This window comes from Scyliorhinus torazame, chromosome 16, assembly GCF_047496885.1.
Source record: "Scyliorhinus torazame isolate Kashiwa2021f chromosome 16, sScyTor2.1, whole genome shotgun sequence".
NCBI classification, from domain to species: domain Eukaryota; kingdom Metazoa; phylum Chordata; class Chondrichthyes; order Carcharhiniformes; family Scyliorhinidae; genus Scyliorhinus; species Scyliorhinus torazame.
This window is the reverse complement of record NC_092722.1, coordinates 162,135,248-162,155,503: the sequence shown is the minus strand read 5'-3', so window position 1 is coordinate 162,155,503 and position 20,256 is coordinate 162,135,248. Positions and strand designations below refer to the sequence as shown.

The 20,256-nt window shown below is 42.5% G+C and overlaps 1 protein-coding gene across 1 annotated transcript in view; it reads left to right on the top strand.

The window, feature by feature from the left end:
• The window catches only part of sec23ip (SEC23 interacting protein), a 190,730-nt gene that overhangs the window by 117,033 nt on the left and 53,441 nt on the right, over positions 1-20,256 (top strand). Inside the window, exons 16-17 of the mRNA XM_072479346.1 lie at positions 8,828-9,013; positions 17,628-17,790. Of these exons, the coding sequence (XP_072335447.1) occupies positions 8,828-9,013; positions 17,628-17,790 (349 nt within the window). The remainder of the gene's footprint in view (positions 1-8,827; positions 9,014-17,627; positions 17,791-20,256) is intronic.

The window sequence follows — 20,256 nt, the reverse complement described above, 5'->3', positions numbered from 1 at the left end:
GATTGCAAAACAGAAATAATTTTGAAAAACTTTCAGATACCATTTCGCCTGTGGCTTTTTGAAAGTAACATAGAATTTAAGAAAATATTTAATCATGAGATGTGGGCTTCCCTGCCTAGGCCAGCATTTATTACCCATCTTTAATTGTCCTTGAGAAAGTGGTAGTGAGCGGCCTTCTTAAACTGCTGCAGTCCATGTGGTGTAGCTACAGTAACTCGGTGCTGTTAGGGAAGGAGTTCTAGGATTTCGACTCAGCAACATTGAAGGAACCGTGATATATTTCCAAGTCAGAATGGTGTGTGGCTTGGAGGGGAACTTGCCGGTGGTGGTGTTCCCATGCATCTGCTGCCCATGTTCTTCCAGGTGGCAGTGGTCATGGGTTTGGGTGGAGCTGTCTAAGGATCCTTGGTGAGTTCTGCCGTTCATCTCTGTAGATCAGGAAGGGAACTGGTGACATGGAAGAGGGAGAGACTTACAAAAAAAAGTGTGCTGGAAGCAATACAGGCGCTTAATTCAGTGGTGCTGGCATGATCAGTGAGATAATTAAGTTAGAGGGGGAATCTGGCCTTTTGACGCCAATTTCCTGGTGTAAAAGACCACAGTTTTCACGACGGCGTGGAGTCATAGTCCCGAAAATGGAGAATCCAGCCCCAAGTATTTGGCCATGCTTTATTACATGGTGCAATTGTTTGTCAAAGAGATTATCTTACTGCCATAAATTGCTGCTTTATACCCCAAATCTCAATGCATGACCCTAATGTTGGCTAGGAACATGCATTCGTGGAGAAGTAGAGTTTTTTTCATGGGGTAGTAGTTGGGGAAGAGGCAAGAGGAAATTAAAAGCCAATTTCCCAGGCAATGTTATGCACGTGTGCATTGGCAGAGTTCAGCTGTCGGTCAGTTTCTTCTACTTTTATGTGACACGGATAGAGCCTGAAAAGTTCTCCAGCAAAAACAATATTGGGGGTAGATGGAGAGATCCTCACTGGCTCAGTACTCAACCTGATATGATGCTGAGGAGACAAGCCAGAGACAGTGCTAGTTTCGTATTCCAGACTTTCATAATAGACATGGTTGCACAGGATATGTCTGTTTTTGACCGTGTGGGAGAGTGACACTAATCAGTTAGGGTTCCTGGTGTCAGTCACTAGCTGTGCTTGAAGTGAATGTTTGTAGATGTTACACAAAGGCAGGATTGGGTTTCATAGATCATAGAATTTACAGTGCAGAAGGAGGCCATTCGGCCCATCGAGTCTGCACCGGCTCTTGGAAAGAGCACCCTACCCAAGGTCAACACCTCCACCCTATCCCTATAACCCAGTAACCCCACCCAATACTAAGGGCAATTTTGGACACTAAGGGCAATTTATCATGGCCAATCCACCTAACCTGCACATCTTTTGGACTGTGGGAGGAAACTGGAGCACCCGGAGGAAACCCACGCACACACGGGGAGGATGTGCAGACTCCGCAAAGACAGTGATCCAAGCCGGAATCGAACCTGGGACCCTGGAGCTGTGAAGAAATTGTGCTATCCACAAGGCTACCGTGCTGCCCCAAAGGGTTTAACTTTGGAATCCCACTCCATCCCCAATAAAATTAAAGGAATAAGAGGAGAGAATGCAGGAAATTGAAGCTAAATGCAGTGTTGTAATACAAATAGGTGAATGTTAAGTATGTCACTTACAATTTGAACTAGCTATGTCTAAAATTATAGAATCATAGAATACCTACAGCGCAGAAGGAGGCCAATGGCCCATCGAGCCTACACCGGCCCTTGGAAAGAGCACCCTACTCAAGCCCACGCTTCCGCTCTATCCCCGAGACCCAGAGTCCACACCTTAGCTTTTGGTGACTAAGTGGCAATTTATCATGGCCAATTCACTTAACCTGCACATATTTGGACTGTGGGAGGAAACCGGAGTACCCGGAAGAAACCGACGCAGACATGGGGAGAAAGTGCCACCTCCACACACAGAGTCACCCGAGACCGGAATTGAACCCGGGTCCCTGCACCTGTGAGGCAGCAGTGCTAGCCACTGTGCCATCGTGCCGTCTCGAAAATTTAGCATACTTCATAGATAAAATGTGATGTGCAAGGAAACTGCAATCACAAATGTGTTTTCACAACTATTGTGAGGATTTGGTAAAAACAACAATAATAGTTATGAGGTAGTTGAATGATAGTGCTATTCCTGCTGTTGGCTCAGTGATACTTGGAATATTGACATACACAGATTTACAATTATTGCCCTTTCAGAGCAGCGGCTTACGTTGTCACTTTCAGCAACATCTGAGCTGTTTATTAGAGGTTCGACAAATAAAATCAAATAAAGCTAGCCCTTGATGTTGAGTTGATGTAATAAAATTTCATTTTTTAAAATTAAACTTAATCACAGCAGTTGCAATGAGTATTAGCAAATATTTTAAAGCAATATAGAATCAGTTTCTGCTAAACTAGACCTGTCTGAGATTATCTTTCAAGCTACTGTTGAACCTGGTTTCATCATCCTTTTAGGCAGTGCTCTTGGAATCCCAACGACTCGCCATATTAAAAAAATGCTCTCTCTTTTCCCTCTAATTCTTCTGCCAGTTATCTTAAAGCTGTGTCCTCTGGTTTAGTGCCTACTACCAGTGGAAACAAAGAACATATCAGGCAACATCCTGGTAAACCTCTTCTGGACCCTCTCCACAGCCTCCAGATCCTTCTGGTACAATTTATTCATTTTCACTATTGGGTCATCTCGTGAGTTTGAGCACCTGTTAAATCTTAACTCGGTTTTCTCTAGAACTAAGAAAGTTATCTCAGTCCCTCTCGTCATGTCGCATAAATCCTTCAAGTCCGGTATCCTTCTGGTAGTTCTCCTTTATACTCTCTCTCAGACCTCAACATCCTTCCTAAAGTGTGCTGCCCAGAATTGGGGACACTTCTCCATCTGAGGCAAAAAGAGTGATTAAAGTTTATCATAACTTTGCTTTTATTCCCTCAGCTGCTAATTATAAAATCAATACTCCCATATACCTCAACAATTTTATCATCTTGCCCTGCCACTTTAAATGTCTTTTACCATTTAGTTCATATTGCCTCTCCTGATTATTCCTACAAATTACATCTTGTAGGTATGCCTCACTTGACACTCCCCAGTGCCTGCTTATTCCTGATCTTTAGTTTTTGTGTGAATCTAGTTGGCATCTGCACCCACTTGAGACAACAAGCCCTGCTCTCTCCCACCTGACTTAAATTATTTCTTTACTTCAGTCCCGATGTTCCTTAAATTTTCTTTAATATTTACATAGATCTCTCCCCTGATCTTCCCACACTCCGAATATGATCCATCCAGTATTTATTATTTCTCTGCTGAAGGTTATTTTTGTACAAAAAAGCCATTTTAATTGTTATCACCTCAGAAAGAAGTTTAAACAAGGGACAGCCCACAAGAATATGAAAATGATTTGCTTCTATGTCAAAAGCAAAATTCATCTCCAGATTCATCTATTTTTATTGAAAGTAATACCTCATGTTTAAACAAAAGCCTTTTTCCCATTTTTATTTGTCCATTCTAAATAGGTTTGTTTTTGACATGTATTCCTCTTTAACAAGAACCGACAACAAGTTGGAAATTGTGACCTATTACACTCGTTTTTAATTTAAAACCTACCTTATAAAAACATAGAACTAGGAAAAAGTATAAAGAGGATTCTGCCCATCAAATCCAGTTCTTTAAAAGTCCATGGATAGCTTGCTCTGACATGAGGATAGTTTCACAGTTTCTCCTTGTTCTCCCAAAGGCGAACCTATAGAATACCCAATTAATCTTAAATCTTACATTATGTATTCTAGGCCAGATGCCTTTCCTTTCATTATCAGTTATATTTTCCAATGCAGCGCACATTGGCTTTGGGGATTTCAGAAATCAGGTTAAGTCTTGTCTACACCCATCTAATATACCCAGCCGTGCAGTCTTTGAATTGTTCGGAGCTTATCTGACTGGTGAACAAAGAGTCTCATTTAGGCTATAAAAGTTCCAATAATAAGGTGTACTCTTAGTTTCACCAAGTTTTCATCGTGAGAATTACACAAGCAGTTCTCTAGGTCAGACCATCTGGTGGCTGTTCCTTGTTAGTCTTTGAGTTTTGCTGCCTCACTCAATATTGTTCAATATTCATTGCTCAGCCAACAAACTTTTTTTAAATGCAGCCATTGGCACAGTGCTTTTATGGAAGCTTGCTCTGTAGATTACAGCAATAACTGTATTTCAGAAAATACTTTAATGAAAACTGTAAATCACTTTGAGGATGTGAAAGGAGGTATATACATATAAGTCTTTTCAAAAATTAAAAATGTTGAATTTATTTTGAGAAAACATCTATTTAAATGTTAGAATAGTGGAGACTGCATACATTCGTCTGAAAAATATTAGCCACTAATTTCTGCATCCGGTAAATAAATGAGTGGTATTTACTTACATTATCCTCATCAGCATCTTTCTCCCAAACCCTCTTGAGTTAAGTTATGCAGTTATTTTCACAAATGCAATTTGAGACCTGTGATTGAAAATGCATTGGTATGTTGTCTGCTGAAAAAATAATTCCATGATCAAAGAATGTAAGATGGCCAGACTTCCATTAATCTGGCTTTCTTCGAATGTCAACATATATGGTACTTTCATGATTAAGTTGGAGATGATGTTATTAATCAAAGTTTAATATTTCTTGCTTGAATTTTCATTTATTAAAGTGCTAACAACTAAAAGCATAATTTAAAATTTTGCATTCTGACTTCCCTGAGTTTTTAAATAATTTAGGTATTTTTAAAACTGTCTGAGAAGCAGTGTGACTGGGATTCCAAATACACTTCCTTCTTTGACTTCTCTGGAAATAAATTCTCCCAAGACAAAACCTCCAACTATCTATTTTTGGCCTCCATACATAATGGTGTTTCTGCATGGTAGATGTTCTCAATCATTCCTTCACCTCTGTATTTATCTTTGCCTCCCATCCCATTGGTCCTTCTCAGCTGCATCTTCTTGAAAGCAAGTTCAAGGGAACATATTTGAGCATATCAAGCTTAACCATCAGTTTGGTTGGGTGATACCAAAGGATATTGGACCATACCCACCTCTCCCAAAATTGCATTCCATTCTGAACAACAAAGATAACCTTTTCTGTGCCACCAGCCGTCTCCTTGAACCCCACTCTCTCTCCCCCCCCCCCCCCTCAACCTTGCCTCCAATAGCTACCAGTACTTCATAACTTTATTGTCATTAAGGTGGAAGCCATCTCTTAGCCGGCCTTGGCTGCTTTACCCCTATCTCCTTATGACACTTTCCATCCTAAGGCAAAATCCATATCATTCTTTCATAATTCTCCCATCTGTCATCTTCCTCATGTCCTTTTCAAACTATCCATTCAACCACCTCCTGCAATCTTGACCTCATTCCCATAAAACAGCTGACCGCCCAACTTTCTTTCCTGCTGGATAATATTATGTAAATAGTTCACTTTTGAAGTACTGTCTGCCTTCCTTTCAAAACCATGGTTCTCATTCCCTCCTCAAAAATCTCTCCTTTGACTCTTCTGTCCTTGCAAACTACTGATGAAGATGAAAATGGACCTTTGGCTTTCTAATCTGAAAGAGTCTTTATTTTTGGGAACTACTTTCTATCTGTCCCATTCAATAAATATTCCAACATTTCTCATGGCTCCTTGCCTCCCCTCTTGCATTATCTTGTCCTCTTGAAGCCTTTTTTTGAAAGAATTTAGCAAATGCCCTTCCAAATGATAAATGCCAAATGTATCTTCATTACTTGCTGCAACCGTAACTTTTACTCAAAAAAAATCCAATAAGCCTTTCCTAAGTCAATGTTAACTCTAACCATTATTGGAAAGCTGGAATATTAACTGGGATGGAGAGAATTTCTTTTAGCTTTCCTTGGTGTATGGCTATTTTCTGACTGATCCAGCAAGTGTGACCTATCTGTGGAAAATAAAAGATGGAGTTTTTTTCAGCTCTAGTACTTACGCCAGCGTACTTGGGAAGCCTCTGCTCAGTTTGGCCACAGTTTCTGACGTGCAGTAATACAACAGATAATGTGAATAAAGTTGTATTTACCAGTAACAATTGATATTTCAAATTCCCATTGCTTCAATCTTCCATTCTATATTTAACTCATTCTGCCTCCTTTGCTATACCTGATACTGCTGTGAGAGATTGGTGCTGGAGATGCTGTTGATAGTTGCTCATGTATTGAATTTGTGCCTAAGTGGGCTTCTCTGGAAATTCAAATAAAAAGTATGCAAGAATTATATTGGCTACTTTCAGGCATTGTCGTTTCTCCCCCCCCCCCCCCATTAAAAATAAATTGTTTCTATGTCTCCGAGAAATTCCTATTTCTCGAAGTACAATAAACCTTAGCATGTGCTTTCAGATTTACTGATCAGATACGGTTACCGTAATGATCAATTATTTTTGACTGCCGGGTGGCATAGTGGTAAGCACTGCTGCCTCATGGCGCCGAGGACCCAGTTCACTGTCCATGTGGAGTTTGCACATTCTCCCCGTGTCTGTGTGGGTTTCACCCCTATAACCCAAAGATGTACAGGATTGGCCACACTAAATTGCCCCTTAGTTGGAAAAAAAAAAGAATTGGGCACTTTAAGTTATATTTTAAAAATCAATTATTTCTGATATCTACAGTGTGATCCCAGAACAAATCCCAATATCAGCTCTACCTGCTAACCTCCATTGCTGCTTTCTCGAGAAGCAGCTATCCCTAATACCTCGGTTCACTCTGATGGCTGCTTCGCCCCAAAAATCATTCTCATCCAGTGCAGTGGATGTCCATTTGCTTTTTCTTATGTTGCTGACTAAGAGTTTAAATGACTAATCTATTTCAGAGGACATTTGTTCTATTCTATATTTCCTACTTGCAGTGTAATAGTCTTCGTAAATGGGAAAATAAAAATAAATAACCTGGTGCTTTGCTGAACAGAACCATACATTCTCAAGCATGACCTTGACCTTCTTGTGACTCTTCACATTCTCACTTCATTATAAGCACTCTACATTAGAACCTGACATTAATTTGAGATATTATATCTCACTTGTATAAAATATGTTCATTCTTGATCCATAAAATGGCATGCATAGTCATTTTAGAACAAATGTTAAAAAGAGCCATAAAACTACATTATTCTTATCAGCGCTTTAGAAACAAATTCTTCAACCAGAAGTGAAATGAATAATGACCTGTCACAAGTAATTGTGTTCCTGTGCTTAAAGTATTCTGCTATATGCATTAGATTGAGGGCAGAAAATACATTTTTGTCTCTTAGCCAAAGATCAGAATACTGTTGTAGAAGTAATGAGCTATAAAATATTTATCACAATACAGTTCCTAAATGTATTCACACATTCCTATCTCTTTTGAATAGATTTTCCCACATTATGGTGTTATACTTGTGGATAACAATTGTGTTTCAGGCCATTGAATTTTGAATTCCTTTCCTGCTTCCACCATATAGTGAAATGCCAAGCATTTAATCAGCTTACCACAATATAATTAACCAAGACAACTATTTTCACATTTTTGTCTTGGGGGGGGGGGGGTTACCAGTGTCAATATTGTTGTTTCCCTTTCTGTTGAAATAAAATTGCTAGAGGTAGATTGAAAAATTTATTGGCACATTGTCTTCATTTATGACTAGCAATTTTTTTAAAAAACCTCTTATTCTGCTTTAAGCTTCCCAGACATGGAATAACAAGTAGAAAGTTGGAATTTTTTTTGAGTTGGACATATAGTGACAGTATTTCCAAATGTGGAAACTATATTGTCAGTGTCCATTCTAGATCTAAAAATAAAAACAAAAGTGTTGGAAACACATGGCAGATCCATGGGCTGGTTTAGCACAGTGGGCTGAACAGCTGGCTTGTAATGCAGAACAAGGCCAGCAGCGCGGGTTCAATTCCCGTACCGGCCCCCCCAAACAGGTGCCGGAATGTGGCAAGTAGGAGCTTTTCACAGTAACTTCATTGAAGCCTACTTGTGACAATAAGCGATTATTATTATTATTATTATTATTATTATTATTATTATTATTATTATTATTATTATATCCATCTCCATGCGAAAGAGGAAGGTTAATGCTTCAGGTTTTAGCTTTATATAAATTTAATCAGTTTTCCTTTATGGTACTGACATAACATAAGAAATGGGAACAAGAGTTGGTCTTCTGGCCCCTCAAGCCTGTTTCACCATTCGATAAGACTATGCTTGCATTCCACCCCGCAACCCCGCTTCCAATCACCATACCCCTTGATTTCCCCTAAACAACCTTAAATATAATCCATGATCTGGCGATTGACAGCCCTGTGGAGTAGAGAATTTCAATGATTCACAACCCATTGAGTGGTGACATTTCTCATCATTTGCCTTAAATGATCAGCCCACTGAGACTAGGTTCCATAGTTCTACAATCTCTTGCCTGGGCAAACAACCTCTCAGTATTTATCTGTGAGGCCTCCTCATAATTTTACACGTTTCAATCGGATCACCTCTTATTCTTCTAAACTCCTAAGTGGAAGGAATGAGGAGATTGCATCAATCTCCAGTCTCAAGGATGTGTTTACTGTCATCCTTCAGAGTTTCATTGTTCTTCTCAAAAGTTGAGCTGGACTTTGCAGAATTTTATTTACAGACATACCAATGAGGAACAGAAATAGGCTGTCCCTTGAGGTTAGTGAAAAGAAGGGGAAATGCAGTTGGCTTTACTTCCTCGGTCAAAATATTATATGGGAAAGGGATAATTTACTTGTTTTCATTTCCAGAGTTGAAAGAAAGTCTGTCGCGAATGGGCTCAGATTTAAAACAAGGCTTCATTAGTTCTCTGAAGAATGCCTGGCAGACGCTGAATGAATTTGCACGTGCCCACACTTCTTCAACCCAGTTGCAAGCTGAGCTGGAGAAGGTCGCTAACCAAATTAAAGAGGAAGAAGAAAAACATGTGGAAGAAGGTAAGCTTCATACAGCATTGTTGCGTAACTTCCTAAAAAAAGGAGGGGTGGAATTATTTACACAATTCACAGATTCCTCCAAAATTATGCTCAATTAGTATGGTTAAGTGTATCTGAACATATTTATATTATCCAACAGCATGATTTATTTTTAAGAAACTCTTGGGGTCTCGATGGGATGATAAAGTAGTCATTGCTGATGGTGCTATGATAGTTTTGAATAAGTGGGAATGTACCCTCTCAGAGCAGGATGATGTACGGCTGACATTGTCAAAAAGGAAGATGGTATGGTCAATTTTGCTGTAAGAAGCTTGAGGAGGGGAAGGAAGTGTATTGTATCAAAGTCACAATTACAGAGGATGGCATTCGTGACTTGCGTTAAGGCTATTTCATACTCTGAGTAGTGTGAAAGCTGAACTGGAGGGATTGGAACTTGGAACTTGGAATTATGGAAGTGATGGGTGTGAAGCTCGAGGAAACATGCTCAGGAAACAAACTAGAGATGTTGTGTGGCGCTACTACAGTGCTAAATGGGATAAACTCCGAACAGATCGAGCAACTCAAGACTGGGTGTTCAGGAGCCCTGTGGGCCATTAGCAGCAGTAGAATTTTATTCAACCACATCTGTAACCTCATGGCCTGGCAAAACACCCACACTACCATTGCCACCGAGCCTGGGGAACAACTTTGGTTTAATGAAGCGTTGCAGGAGGGTATGCCAGGAGCAGCACCAGGCAGACCTAAAAATGAGGTGTCAACCAATACAGGACTACTTGCATGCCAAACAGCATAAACAGCAATAATAGACCGAGATAGGCAATCCCGAAACCAACGGATCAGATCTAAGCCCTGCAGTCCTGCCACACCAGCCATGAATGATGGTGGACAATTAAACAGCTCCACAAATATCTCCCCCCTTACATGATGGAGCAGCCCAGCACATTAGTGCAAAGGACAAGGCTGAAGCATTTGCAACAACCTTAAGCCAGAAAAGCCGAGTGGATGATCTATCTCAGCCTCCTGAGGTCCCCAGCACCACAGATGCCAGTCTTCAGCCAATGTGATTCACTCCACATGATATGACGAAGCGTCTGAAAGCACTGGATGTTACAAAGGCTATGGACCCTGACAATATTCCAACAATAGTCCTGAAGATGTGCACCAGAACCTAATCAAGCTGTTCTGTACAGCTACAACACTGGCATCTATCCGGCAATGAGGAAAATTTCCCAAGTATGTCCTGTACACAAGAAACAGGACAAATCCAACCAACCAATTTCCACTCCATTGGTCTGCTCTCAATCGTTAGCAAAGTCTTGGAAGGGATCATCAACAACGCTATCAAGCGGCACTTACTCAGCAATAACTTGCTCACTGATGCTCAGTATGGGTTTTGCTGGGGTCACTCACTTGACCTCGTTACAGCTCACTGATGCTCAGTATGGGTTTCGCCGGGGTCACTCACTTGACCTCGTTACAGCTCACTGATGCTCAGTATGGGTTTCGCCGGGGTCACTCACCTGACCTCGTTACAGCCTTGGTTCAAACATGAATAAAAAAGCTGAATGCCTGTGGTGATGTGAGAGTGATTGCCCTTGGCATCAAGACAGCATTTGACCGAGTATGGCATCAAGCAGCCCTAGCAGAACTGAAGTCAATGGGGATCAGGGGGAGAACTCTGCTGGTTGGAGTCATACCTGGCACATTAAGATAATTGTGCTGGTTAGAGGTCAATCATCTCAGCTGCAAAACATTACTGCAGGAATTCCTCGGGGAGTCTTAGGCCAAATCATCTTCACCTGCTTCATCAATGATGTCCTATCCATCATAAAATCAAAAGTGGGAATGTTCGCAGATGACAGCACAATTCATAGCTCCTCAGATACTGAAGCCGTTCATGTCCAAATGTAGCAAGACCTGGCCAATATCCAGGCTTGGACTGACAAGTAGCCTGTAACATTCGTGCCACACAAGTGCAGGCACTGACCATCTCCAACAAGAGAGGATCTAACTATCACCCCATGACATTCGATAGTATTACCATCGTTGAATCTCTCACTATCAGCATCCAGGTTCCATTAACCAGCATGGTGCTGATAATTGTACAAATGTTCAACCCATTCGTGACACCTTCGACACTGAAGCAGTCCACGTGCAAATGCAGCAAGTCCTGGACAATATCCAGCTTGGGCTGACAAGTGGCAAGTAACATTCGTGCCACACAAGTGCCAGGCAATGACGAGAGAATTAAACCATCGCCCTTGACATTTAATGGCATTACCATCACTGAAACCCCACTATCAACATCCTGAACGTTACCATTGACTACAAACTGAACTTGACTAGTCCTATAAATACTGTGGCTACAAGAGCGGCTCGGAATCCTGTAGCGAGTAATTCGCCTCCTGACTCCCCAAGTCCTGTCCATCATCTGCAAGGCACAAGCAGGGAGTGTAATGGAATAGCCGGAATGTGGCGACTTGGGGCTTTTCACAGTAACTTCATTGAAGCCTGCCTGTGACAATAAGCGATTTTCATTTCATTTCAATACTCGCCACTTGCCTGGATGAGTGCAGCTCCAACAGCACTCAAGAGGTTCGACACCACCCAGGACAAAACAGCCCGCATGATTGGCACCCCTCTGCAAACATTTACTCCCTTCACCATTATGCGCAGTAGCATCAGTGTGTACCATCTACAAGATACACTGCAGGAACCCACTAAGGCTCCTTAGGCAGCACCTTCCAAAGCAACGTCCACTACCATCTAGAAAGACAAAGGCAGCAGATACATGGGAACATGCCACTTGAAGATCCCCTCCAAGTCACTCACCATCCTGACTTGAAAATATATCGCCGTTCCTTCACTGTCGCTGAGTCAAAATCCTGGATCTTCCTCCCTAATTGCGAAGTGGGTGTACCTACATCACATGGACTGCAGCGGTTCAAGAAGGCAGCTCAGCACCACCGTCTCAAGGGCAATTAGGGATGGGCATCAAATGCTGGACGTGCCAGCAAAGCGCACATCCTGTAAAAAATGAATTAAAAAATAAAAAGAAACTGAACTGGGCTAGCCATATACGTACTGTGGCCACTGTGTCAGGTCAAAGCCTAGGAAATCCTGTGGCATGTAACTCATCTCCTGACTCCCCAAAGCCTGTCCACAAAGGCACAAGTCAGGATAATGGAATACTCTCCACTTGTCTGGAATAAGTGTAGATAGCAACACTCAAGAAGCTCAACACCATACAGAACAAAGCAGCCCATTTGATTGCTACCCATTCCACAAACATTTAATCCCTCCATCATCAACATGAACAATGTCAGTCATGTATATGGCCTCCAAGATGCACTGCAGAATTTCATCAAGGTTCCTTTGGAGGCATCTTCCAAACCCATGACTAAACCATCTAGAAGGACAAGAGCAGCAGATAGCTGGTAACCATCACCTGGAAGTTCCCCTCCAAATCACTCACCATTGTGACTTTGAAATATTTGGCCTTTCCCTCACTGTTGCTGGGTCAAGATCCTAGACTTCCCTGCCTAACAGCACAGTGTGTGTACCTACACCTCTGGACTGCAGTGGTTCAAAAGGCAGCCCCCTGCCACCTTCTGAAGGGCAACGAGGAATGGGCAATAAATGCTGGCTGAGCCAGCGATGCCCACGTCCCATAAATAAATGAAAAACAAAATGAGCAGTCTCAGATTTTGTTGATTAATAATTATTTGAGCTCTTTGTACCTGGTATTTGAAGTGAGGGGTAGAATTTTGGTAGTTTTGTTCAGAACATGGGCATCAAAGGTAGTTGTGAAGGTATGGTTAAAGAAATTAACAGTTGAACATACATATGTTAGCAGGTCAGCTCCGGAGGAAAGCTGCGGCAAGGGAAATTGATCAGGTGAGGGATAGGGCATGGAAGTTGGTGGTGGCTCCGGATCTGATTAACAAGGTTTTTGAGGAATTTTATGAGAGGTTGTACAGGTCAGAGCCACCTGGGGGAGACCATGAGATGCAGGAATTTCTAAATGGATTGGAGTACCCGAGGTTAGGGGAGGGGGACAGGGCTACATTAGAAGGGGCGATAGTGGAGCAGGAGATAAAGGATGCGATTGGGAGGATACAGTCGGGGAAGGTGGCGGGGCTGGATGGGTTTCCAGTGGAATATTATGAAAAACTCAAGGATAAGCTAGCACCCCTGATGGTAGGGATGCTTGAAGAGGCAATAGGGAAAGGGGTGTTGCCACAAACTTTGGGGCAGGCATTGATTTCCCTGTTGCTAAAAAAAGATAAGGATCCGACGGAGTGTGGGTTGTATAGGCCCATATCGCTTTTGAATGTGGATGCAAAAGTATTGGCGAAGGTACTGTCGGGTAGGCTGGAGGAGTGTCTCCCGAAGGTGATAGGTGAAGATCAGACGGCGTTCGTGAGAGGAAGGCAGCTCTTTTCAAACATTAGAAGGGCATTGAAAGTCGTTATGGGACCGGCAGAGGGGAAGGAAACAGGTGGTTGTGGCACTGGACGCTGAGAAGGCGTTTGACCGGGTAGAATGGGGGTACTTGATGGCAGTTCTGGAGCGGTTTGGGATTGGACCAAGATTTGTGAACTGGGTAAAGCTACTATATAAGGAGTCGAGGGTGAGTGTCCGCACAAACAACATCAGCTCGAGATACTTTTCTCTCCACCGTGGGACTAAGCAGGGATGTCCTATGTCCCCCCTGCTGTTTGCACTCGCGATTGAGCTGTTGGCCATCGCATTAAGAAGTTCAGGGGTATGGAAAGGAATAGTGCGGGGTGGGGGGGGGTGGAAGAGCATAGGATGTCCTTGTATGCCGATGATTTGCTGTTATACGTGTCGGAACAGAGTGTGTCGATAGGGGGAATATTGGGGCTGCTTCGAGTGTTTGGGTCTTTCTCGGGTACAAACTAAATCTAGACGAGTGAGTATTTTGTGGTGTCTCAGCCCGGGGTGGGGGGGCTGCCATTCCGTAGGGCAGAGACTCACTTTAGGTACCTGGGGGTGCAGGTTGCCCGGAGTGGGTGGAGGGGGGGGGGGGGGGGGGGGGGGGCGGGGGGGGGGGGGGCTCCGCAGGTATAACATTTCTAGTTTGTTGGGGGGAGTGAAAGCTGATCTGGCAAGGTGGGATGGTCTCCCTCTGTCACTGGCAGGTCGGGTACAGGCAGTTAAACTGAATGTGCTGCTGCGATTTCTGTTTATTTTTCAATGCCTGCCGATTCTCCTGCCAAAGGCTTTTTTCAGAGAGATTGAGGGAATGATTACTTTGTTCATATGGGGAGGAAAGGTGGCCAGAGTTAGAAAGGTGCTGCTACAGAGGGGAAGGCAGGCAGGGGTTTGGGTCTTCCGAACCTGATGTATTACTACTGGGCAGCGAATGTGGAGAAGGTGCGGAGCTGGGTCTGAGGGGTTGATTCCCAGTGGGAGGAGAGTTTGTGCAGGGGGTCGGGATTAAAAGCACTAGCAACAGCACCGCTTCTGATAGCCCCGGGGAAGTATTCAGGGAGTCTGGTAATAATACCTTCATTGAGAATTTGGAGTCAGTTTCGCCAACACTTCGGGTTGGGGGCAGGGTCAAGGGAAATGCCGATTCGGGGGAACCACAGATTTGAGCCAGGGAGGTCGGATGGAAATTTTCGGAAATGGGAGGAGAAGGGGATTAAGACACTAAAAGATTTGTTTCTTAGGGGTCGGTTTGCAGGGCTGAAGGAGCTGGAAGCGAAGTATGGGCTGGAGCAGGGGAAAATGTTTAGATACATGCATGTTCGAGATTTTGCCAGAAAGGAGATACAGAGATTCCCGGGGGAGCCGGCCTCCACATTGCTGGAGGAGGTGCTGACGACAGGGGGGACTGGAGAAGGTAGTGTTAGCGGTTTGCAGAGTATTTTGGAAGAGGAGAAGGCACCACTGGAAGGAACCAAAGCAAAGTGGGAAGAAGAGTTGGGAGAGGATATGGAGGAGGGGTTCTGGTGTGAGATGTTCCGGAGAGTGAATGCCTCCACCTCGTGCACGAGGTTGGGGCTGATCAGCTGAAGGTGGTATACAGAACACACCTCACAAGGGCGAGGATGAGTCGATTCTTTGAAGGAGTAGAAGATGTGAGTAAATGTTTGGGGTCGGGGCCGGGGGGTGGGGGGGCACTTATCACGTTCATATGTTTTGGTCCTGTCCAAAGCCAGAGGATTACTGGAAGGTTTTTAGGGTATTTTCTAAAGTGGTACATGTGAAACTGGACCCAGGCCCCCGGGTGGCCATATTTGGGGTGTCGGACCAGCCGGGATTGGAAACGGGTGCGGAGGCAGATGTTGTAGCCTTCTCCTCGTTGATCGCCCGAAGGCAGATCCTGATGGGATGGAGAGCAACCTCTCCACCCTGTGCCCTGGCGTGGCGGGGGGACTTGTTGGAATTCTTGACTCTTGAGAAGGTTAAGTTTGAACTGAGGGGAGGGATGTAGGGGTTCTACAATTCATGGGCATTATTCATCATGCACTTTCAAGAACTGGATAACATCGAACATTAGTTGGGGGGGTGGGTGGGAGGGTTGGGGGGAGGGAGGCTGTGTGTGTTAATGGTGACTATGGGTAATTCCTGATTGCTTTTTGTCATTTATTTATGTAAACATGCGGCTAATGTTTGGGGTTTGGTGGGAGGATGGGACCGTTGTTATTGTGGATTGACATATTTGTTACTGATGTTTGTTGTTGGTGGGTGTAAATTTGGGAGAAAATGTGAAAAAGGAGAATTTAAAAAAAAAAATTTTTTTTTTAAAGAAATTAACAGTTGCAGTAGAGTGCAGAAGGAGGCCATTCGGCCCATTGATTCTGCACCGGCCCTTGGAAAGAGCACCCTACTTAAACCCAGGCTTCTACCCTATCCCTGTAACCCAACCTAACCTTTTGGACACCAAGGGGCAATTTTGCGTGGCCAATCTACCTAACCTGAACATTTTTGGACTATGGGAAGAAACCTGAGCACCCGGAAGACACTCACGCAGACACAGGAAGAAAGTGAAAGCTCCACACACAGTCCCTCCTCAAATGTCTCCAATTCTCAGTGAGAGTTGAAGACTTCGGAAAGTCCTAACCTGCATAATAGTTACCCAGGAAATCCTAGTCTAACTCCTGGGTAACTCCAGAACTGACTCCCCAGTCACAGTTGTTCTGCAGCCCACACCACCCCCTCCCCAATTATCCTCTAAACCTGACTCCCCGTCTATACGCCAGACCAACTGACTATTCCTTTACCAGACCTGACTACACCCAACTAACCTCACCTCGACCTGACCCAACTTCACCTGCAACCTTAGCCACCCGCTTGCCCGCCCCTTCACTAACCTGCGGGTTTCCTAACTACAACATTCACACTGCATCTTTAAATTTACCACATGGCAGCTAGTGCTCTAAAAAGAGGACGTATCCTGTCTACCCCTGACTCTGCTGTGACCTAGTAAAGCTTTCTGAGAGATGCTGTGCTCAATGTTTGTGGGAAAGCTGAGCTCAGAAGGCCTGGCAAGAAGTGAGGAGCAGCTTCAAGGCAGGGCAAAGTTTGCCAATGATTGCTGCTCCTCAGAAGATCCAGGCTTAAGTGTATTGTGATATGGAGATGTTGTACAGAGTAGGAAAAGCAGAGAAAACCAGAAAAAATAGTATGAGAAAGTTGTCAGAATTCTCATTGAATTATTTTGCTATTTCCATGGAAATACCGAACACGTTCAGTTGAGGAATGAAAGCTCCTCATTGTCAACCTATTGACTGTTACAGTTCACAAATAGTGGTTTCTGCATGTACAATCCTTGAGTAGTGACACTTGGCTAATGCTGCCGCAGCACGTCACAGCCCAAAGGCTGTACTAAACACCATAAATTTTTAATTTATCATCTGAGTAATCTGTCAGATTTCATGGCTAATGAAACAGTCAAATGATGGAATGCCTTACTGAGTATCTTTTCCAGTTATGGGTTTTAAAACTGCAGAGTTTGACTTTGTCTGTTTTGTTATCTGACATGTATTTGATTTATTGATTTTCTTTTGTCATATTTGTCCATTCTATTTCTTAAAAAGACTACTAAGTGCCGCACTATGCCAGGTTCTTAGTTATTAAGTTCACTAACCAAAATATAAAATTAGGGAGGCATGGTGGCGCATTGGTTTTCACTGCTGCCTTATGCCACTAAGGACCCGGGTTCGATCCCGGTCCTGGGTCGCTGTCCGTGTGGAGTTTGCACGTTCTCTCCGTGTTTGCGTGGGTCTCACCCTCCCAACACAAAGATGTGCAGGATAGATGGATTGGCCACGCAAAATTCCCCTTAATTGGAAAAAAGAAATTGGGTACTCTAAATTTATTTTGTAAAAACCAGAGTATAAAATTAAAATTAGAAAATGTTGTTACTTTGCACAGCAGTGATTTTTCTAGGTTTTAATCTGGAGCATCACTATTGGGCCGAGCATGATGTTCAGGGTTATTGGGGATAATATATAATTTATGAATAAAAAAAAATGTCAAGAAAGTTAATTCTTTTACAAAAGAAATCAGGCAATTATTTTATTTCCTTGTCACATATTATGAAACTGCCTTAGTTAAATTGTAATCAATTAAATCCTAGAACAAAAGTTAGTGGAAAGTCCAGAATCACCCAAGGATGAGGATTCAACTGTGAAGATTGGAATGCTGAATGAAGGACATCGTATTGATTATGTTCTGCAAGAAAAACCGATTGAGAGCTTCAATGAATATTTGTTTGCTCTTCAGAGCCACTTATGTTACTGGTAAGGACACCAGCTACTCTTAAGAAAGCAGATATTAACAGTTTAGCCTGCATTAATTTGTAGCTTTTATTGGGAGCCCTGTTACAATCCCAGATGATGTTATAAGTGGATGGGAGGAGCGGAGTCACAGGACCGCTGATTAGTTGAAACAACAAGAAAAAAACATTTATTCAATATGCACTTTTCCCCCCCCCCTTATCTTAACAAATGCGCACAGATTTTAAGATTTAAATGGATTATGAAGTAAATTTTAAGATACAATGGTCTCATTTGACACAAAGTCCCTTTAAGCACAGAGATTGGCTGTGGTCAAATACAGGCACTCTGCTCTGAACCCAAATTAGTATCTGTGGATTTCCCCTCAGAAATCCCCAGAGGATTGTTACATGAGCGTTCCAAACTCTCTTCCCAAATACACATTTTGAAATCTTCTCTCTCAATAAGGCTTTCCATTAGGGGTTTGCATTCTAAAATCCAGTCCAGGTTTTCCAAATGTCTCTTATACAAGCTTCCATTCCACTTTTAAGAGTGAATCTAGTATCTAGGTTTTACACCATCCCCGTTAAGATTTCTTTGTCTTGACTGCTGGACAATTGCTTTTTACTCTCAAATCATAGACTATTAAAATAGCATAAAACTTTTGATTTACCTTTGAAGTCTGCTTTCCCGTTTTAAATCTGGTTACTGCAATTGTCTCTTTAACTCGAAACATTTTGTTTACTCTTTCTTGAATTCTTCTGAACAATACCTTGGTCTCTGTTCAATTAACCTCCGTCGTCTAAAGACGTTTTTTATGTTCCAATTCCCTGGTTGACTGGACTGTATCTGGTTCTTTAGAACGTCTGCCTCTTTGCAGCTTCATTGTCCTGTCCAGCTTCTCTTGGCAGAGAGACGTTCACTCCCCGGTGCCTGTCTTCAACTGCCAACAATTCAGCTAAAACTAAGAGCAGGAGGGAAATCCCTTCTCTCTGGGAAGTGGTCCCATTAAGCAACAACTTATTTTGCTCTATGCTTTTATTTACTATTCACACTGCAACCCTCTAAGCACAATGGAATCATAGCTGGAATTTAACCAACCCCCACGCATACAAACACATAAAAACAGCATGAATCTAATTCTAGATTTTATCCTTCCAGGCACAGAAACATTAAATTAAACCCAGTTAAGACTATACCTTATTTCTAATGTTTACCAATACAAATATAAATCCCTTTGTTTTCCTAACAGTCCATGTTGGCAATTTTGAGTACAATATTGAGTATTGAGTATTAGAAACACCCTGGGATAATTTAACCCTTGAAGTCAATGGAAAGTAATATTGGGCAGGATGCAAGATGGACATTGTCGATATCTTTAACATCCGAGCAAGACTTTTAAACTGAAAGAAGTGTAACAGATAACAACACAGTTAAAGGTTAAATTATTTTACTTGCAACAAGGAGAGAGGCCGCTGGAATCAAGGGTTGCAGCAGGCACACTCTGAGGAACATGAGGGACGTAGAGATCTTTATACACAAAAGAACCCCACCCTCCCCCACAGGTGATACATTGATAATTGCTGAGCCTTTCAGTTGGCTTACACAGAGACAAAGGTACCATTCCGATACAAAGGTGGGGCGGGGGGTTATCAGATGACGTCAATGTCTACTGCAGTAATTCTACAGAGATGAATATGCATTAGCTAATCGATTGACGTCACTGGCTCCGATGGTACTGTTTAAACAATGGTGTGTGTGTGTCACCATACAAACTGAATTGATCTCGTCAGGAAATAGATTAAACTCAAAACTGAATTAATGAGATACAGAAAACAATTTAAAATGACACTCTTTTAGACTTTATGTCATGTATCCCATGATGCTTCAAACGGTCAAGTTTAGGTTTCCACATTATCCAATTCAATTATCTGTTTATCCTCAGGCAGATTAGATTAAAATGCCTCTCCATATCTCTTAAGTACTGCACCATTTCTTAACACACACCAGGCCAAACTTACAGTTTTTAAAAAAGTGTAGGCTACACGTTAAATTCTCAATTTTCCTAGTACATCGTTAATCTGTCTCTACACCGTTTCTTCAGTCACAAGTTAAAGCCAATGATCCCACTCGATTTAATAACCTTAATAATCAGCATGGGAATATTCCCAACAGAATTTATTGTATGCTTAAGCGCACTGCTGGATTTTACAATAGGTTTATAATATTGTTTGAAAGTACTTTCCTCGTTCAGTCCAGTATTTTACTAAATCCTTGTGAGGATCCTTATCTTGTGAGGAATTATGAACAATTCACTCAGTGAACGGGGAGCTTCCAAGAGTCCAACAGTAATGTAACAAAAGTAAATCCTCTTGTGTTACTTCAACACTTAGTTAAAGGAGTTGTTATGGACTCCTGATCAACTCTCAACAATGGCTAAGATACTGAACCAGGTGCATAATGTTTTTTTTCAAGTTTTAAGGCGGTGTG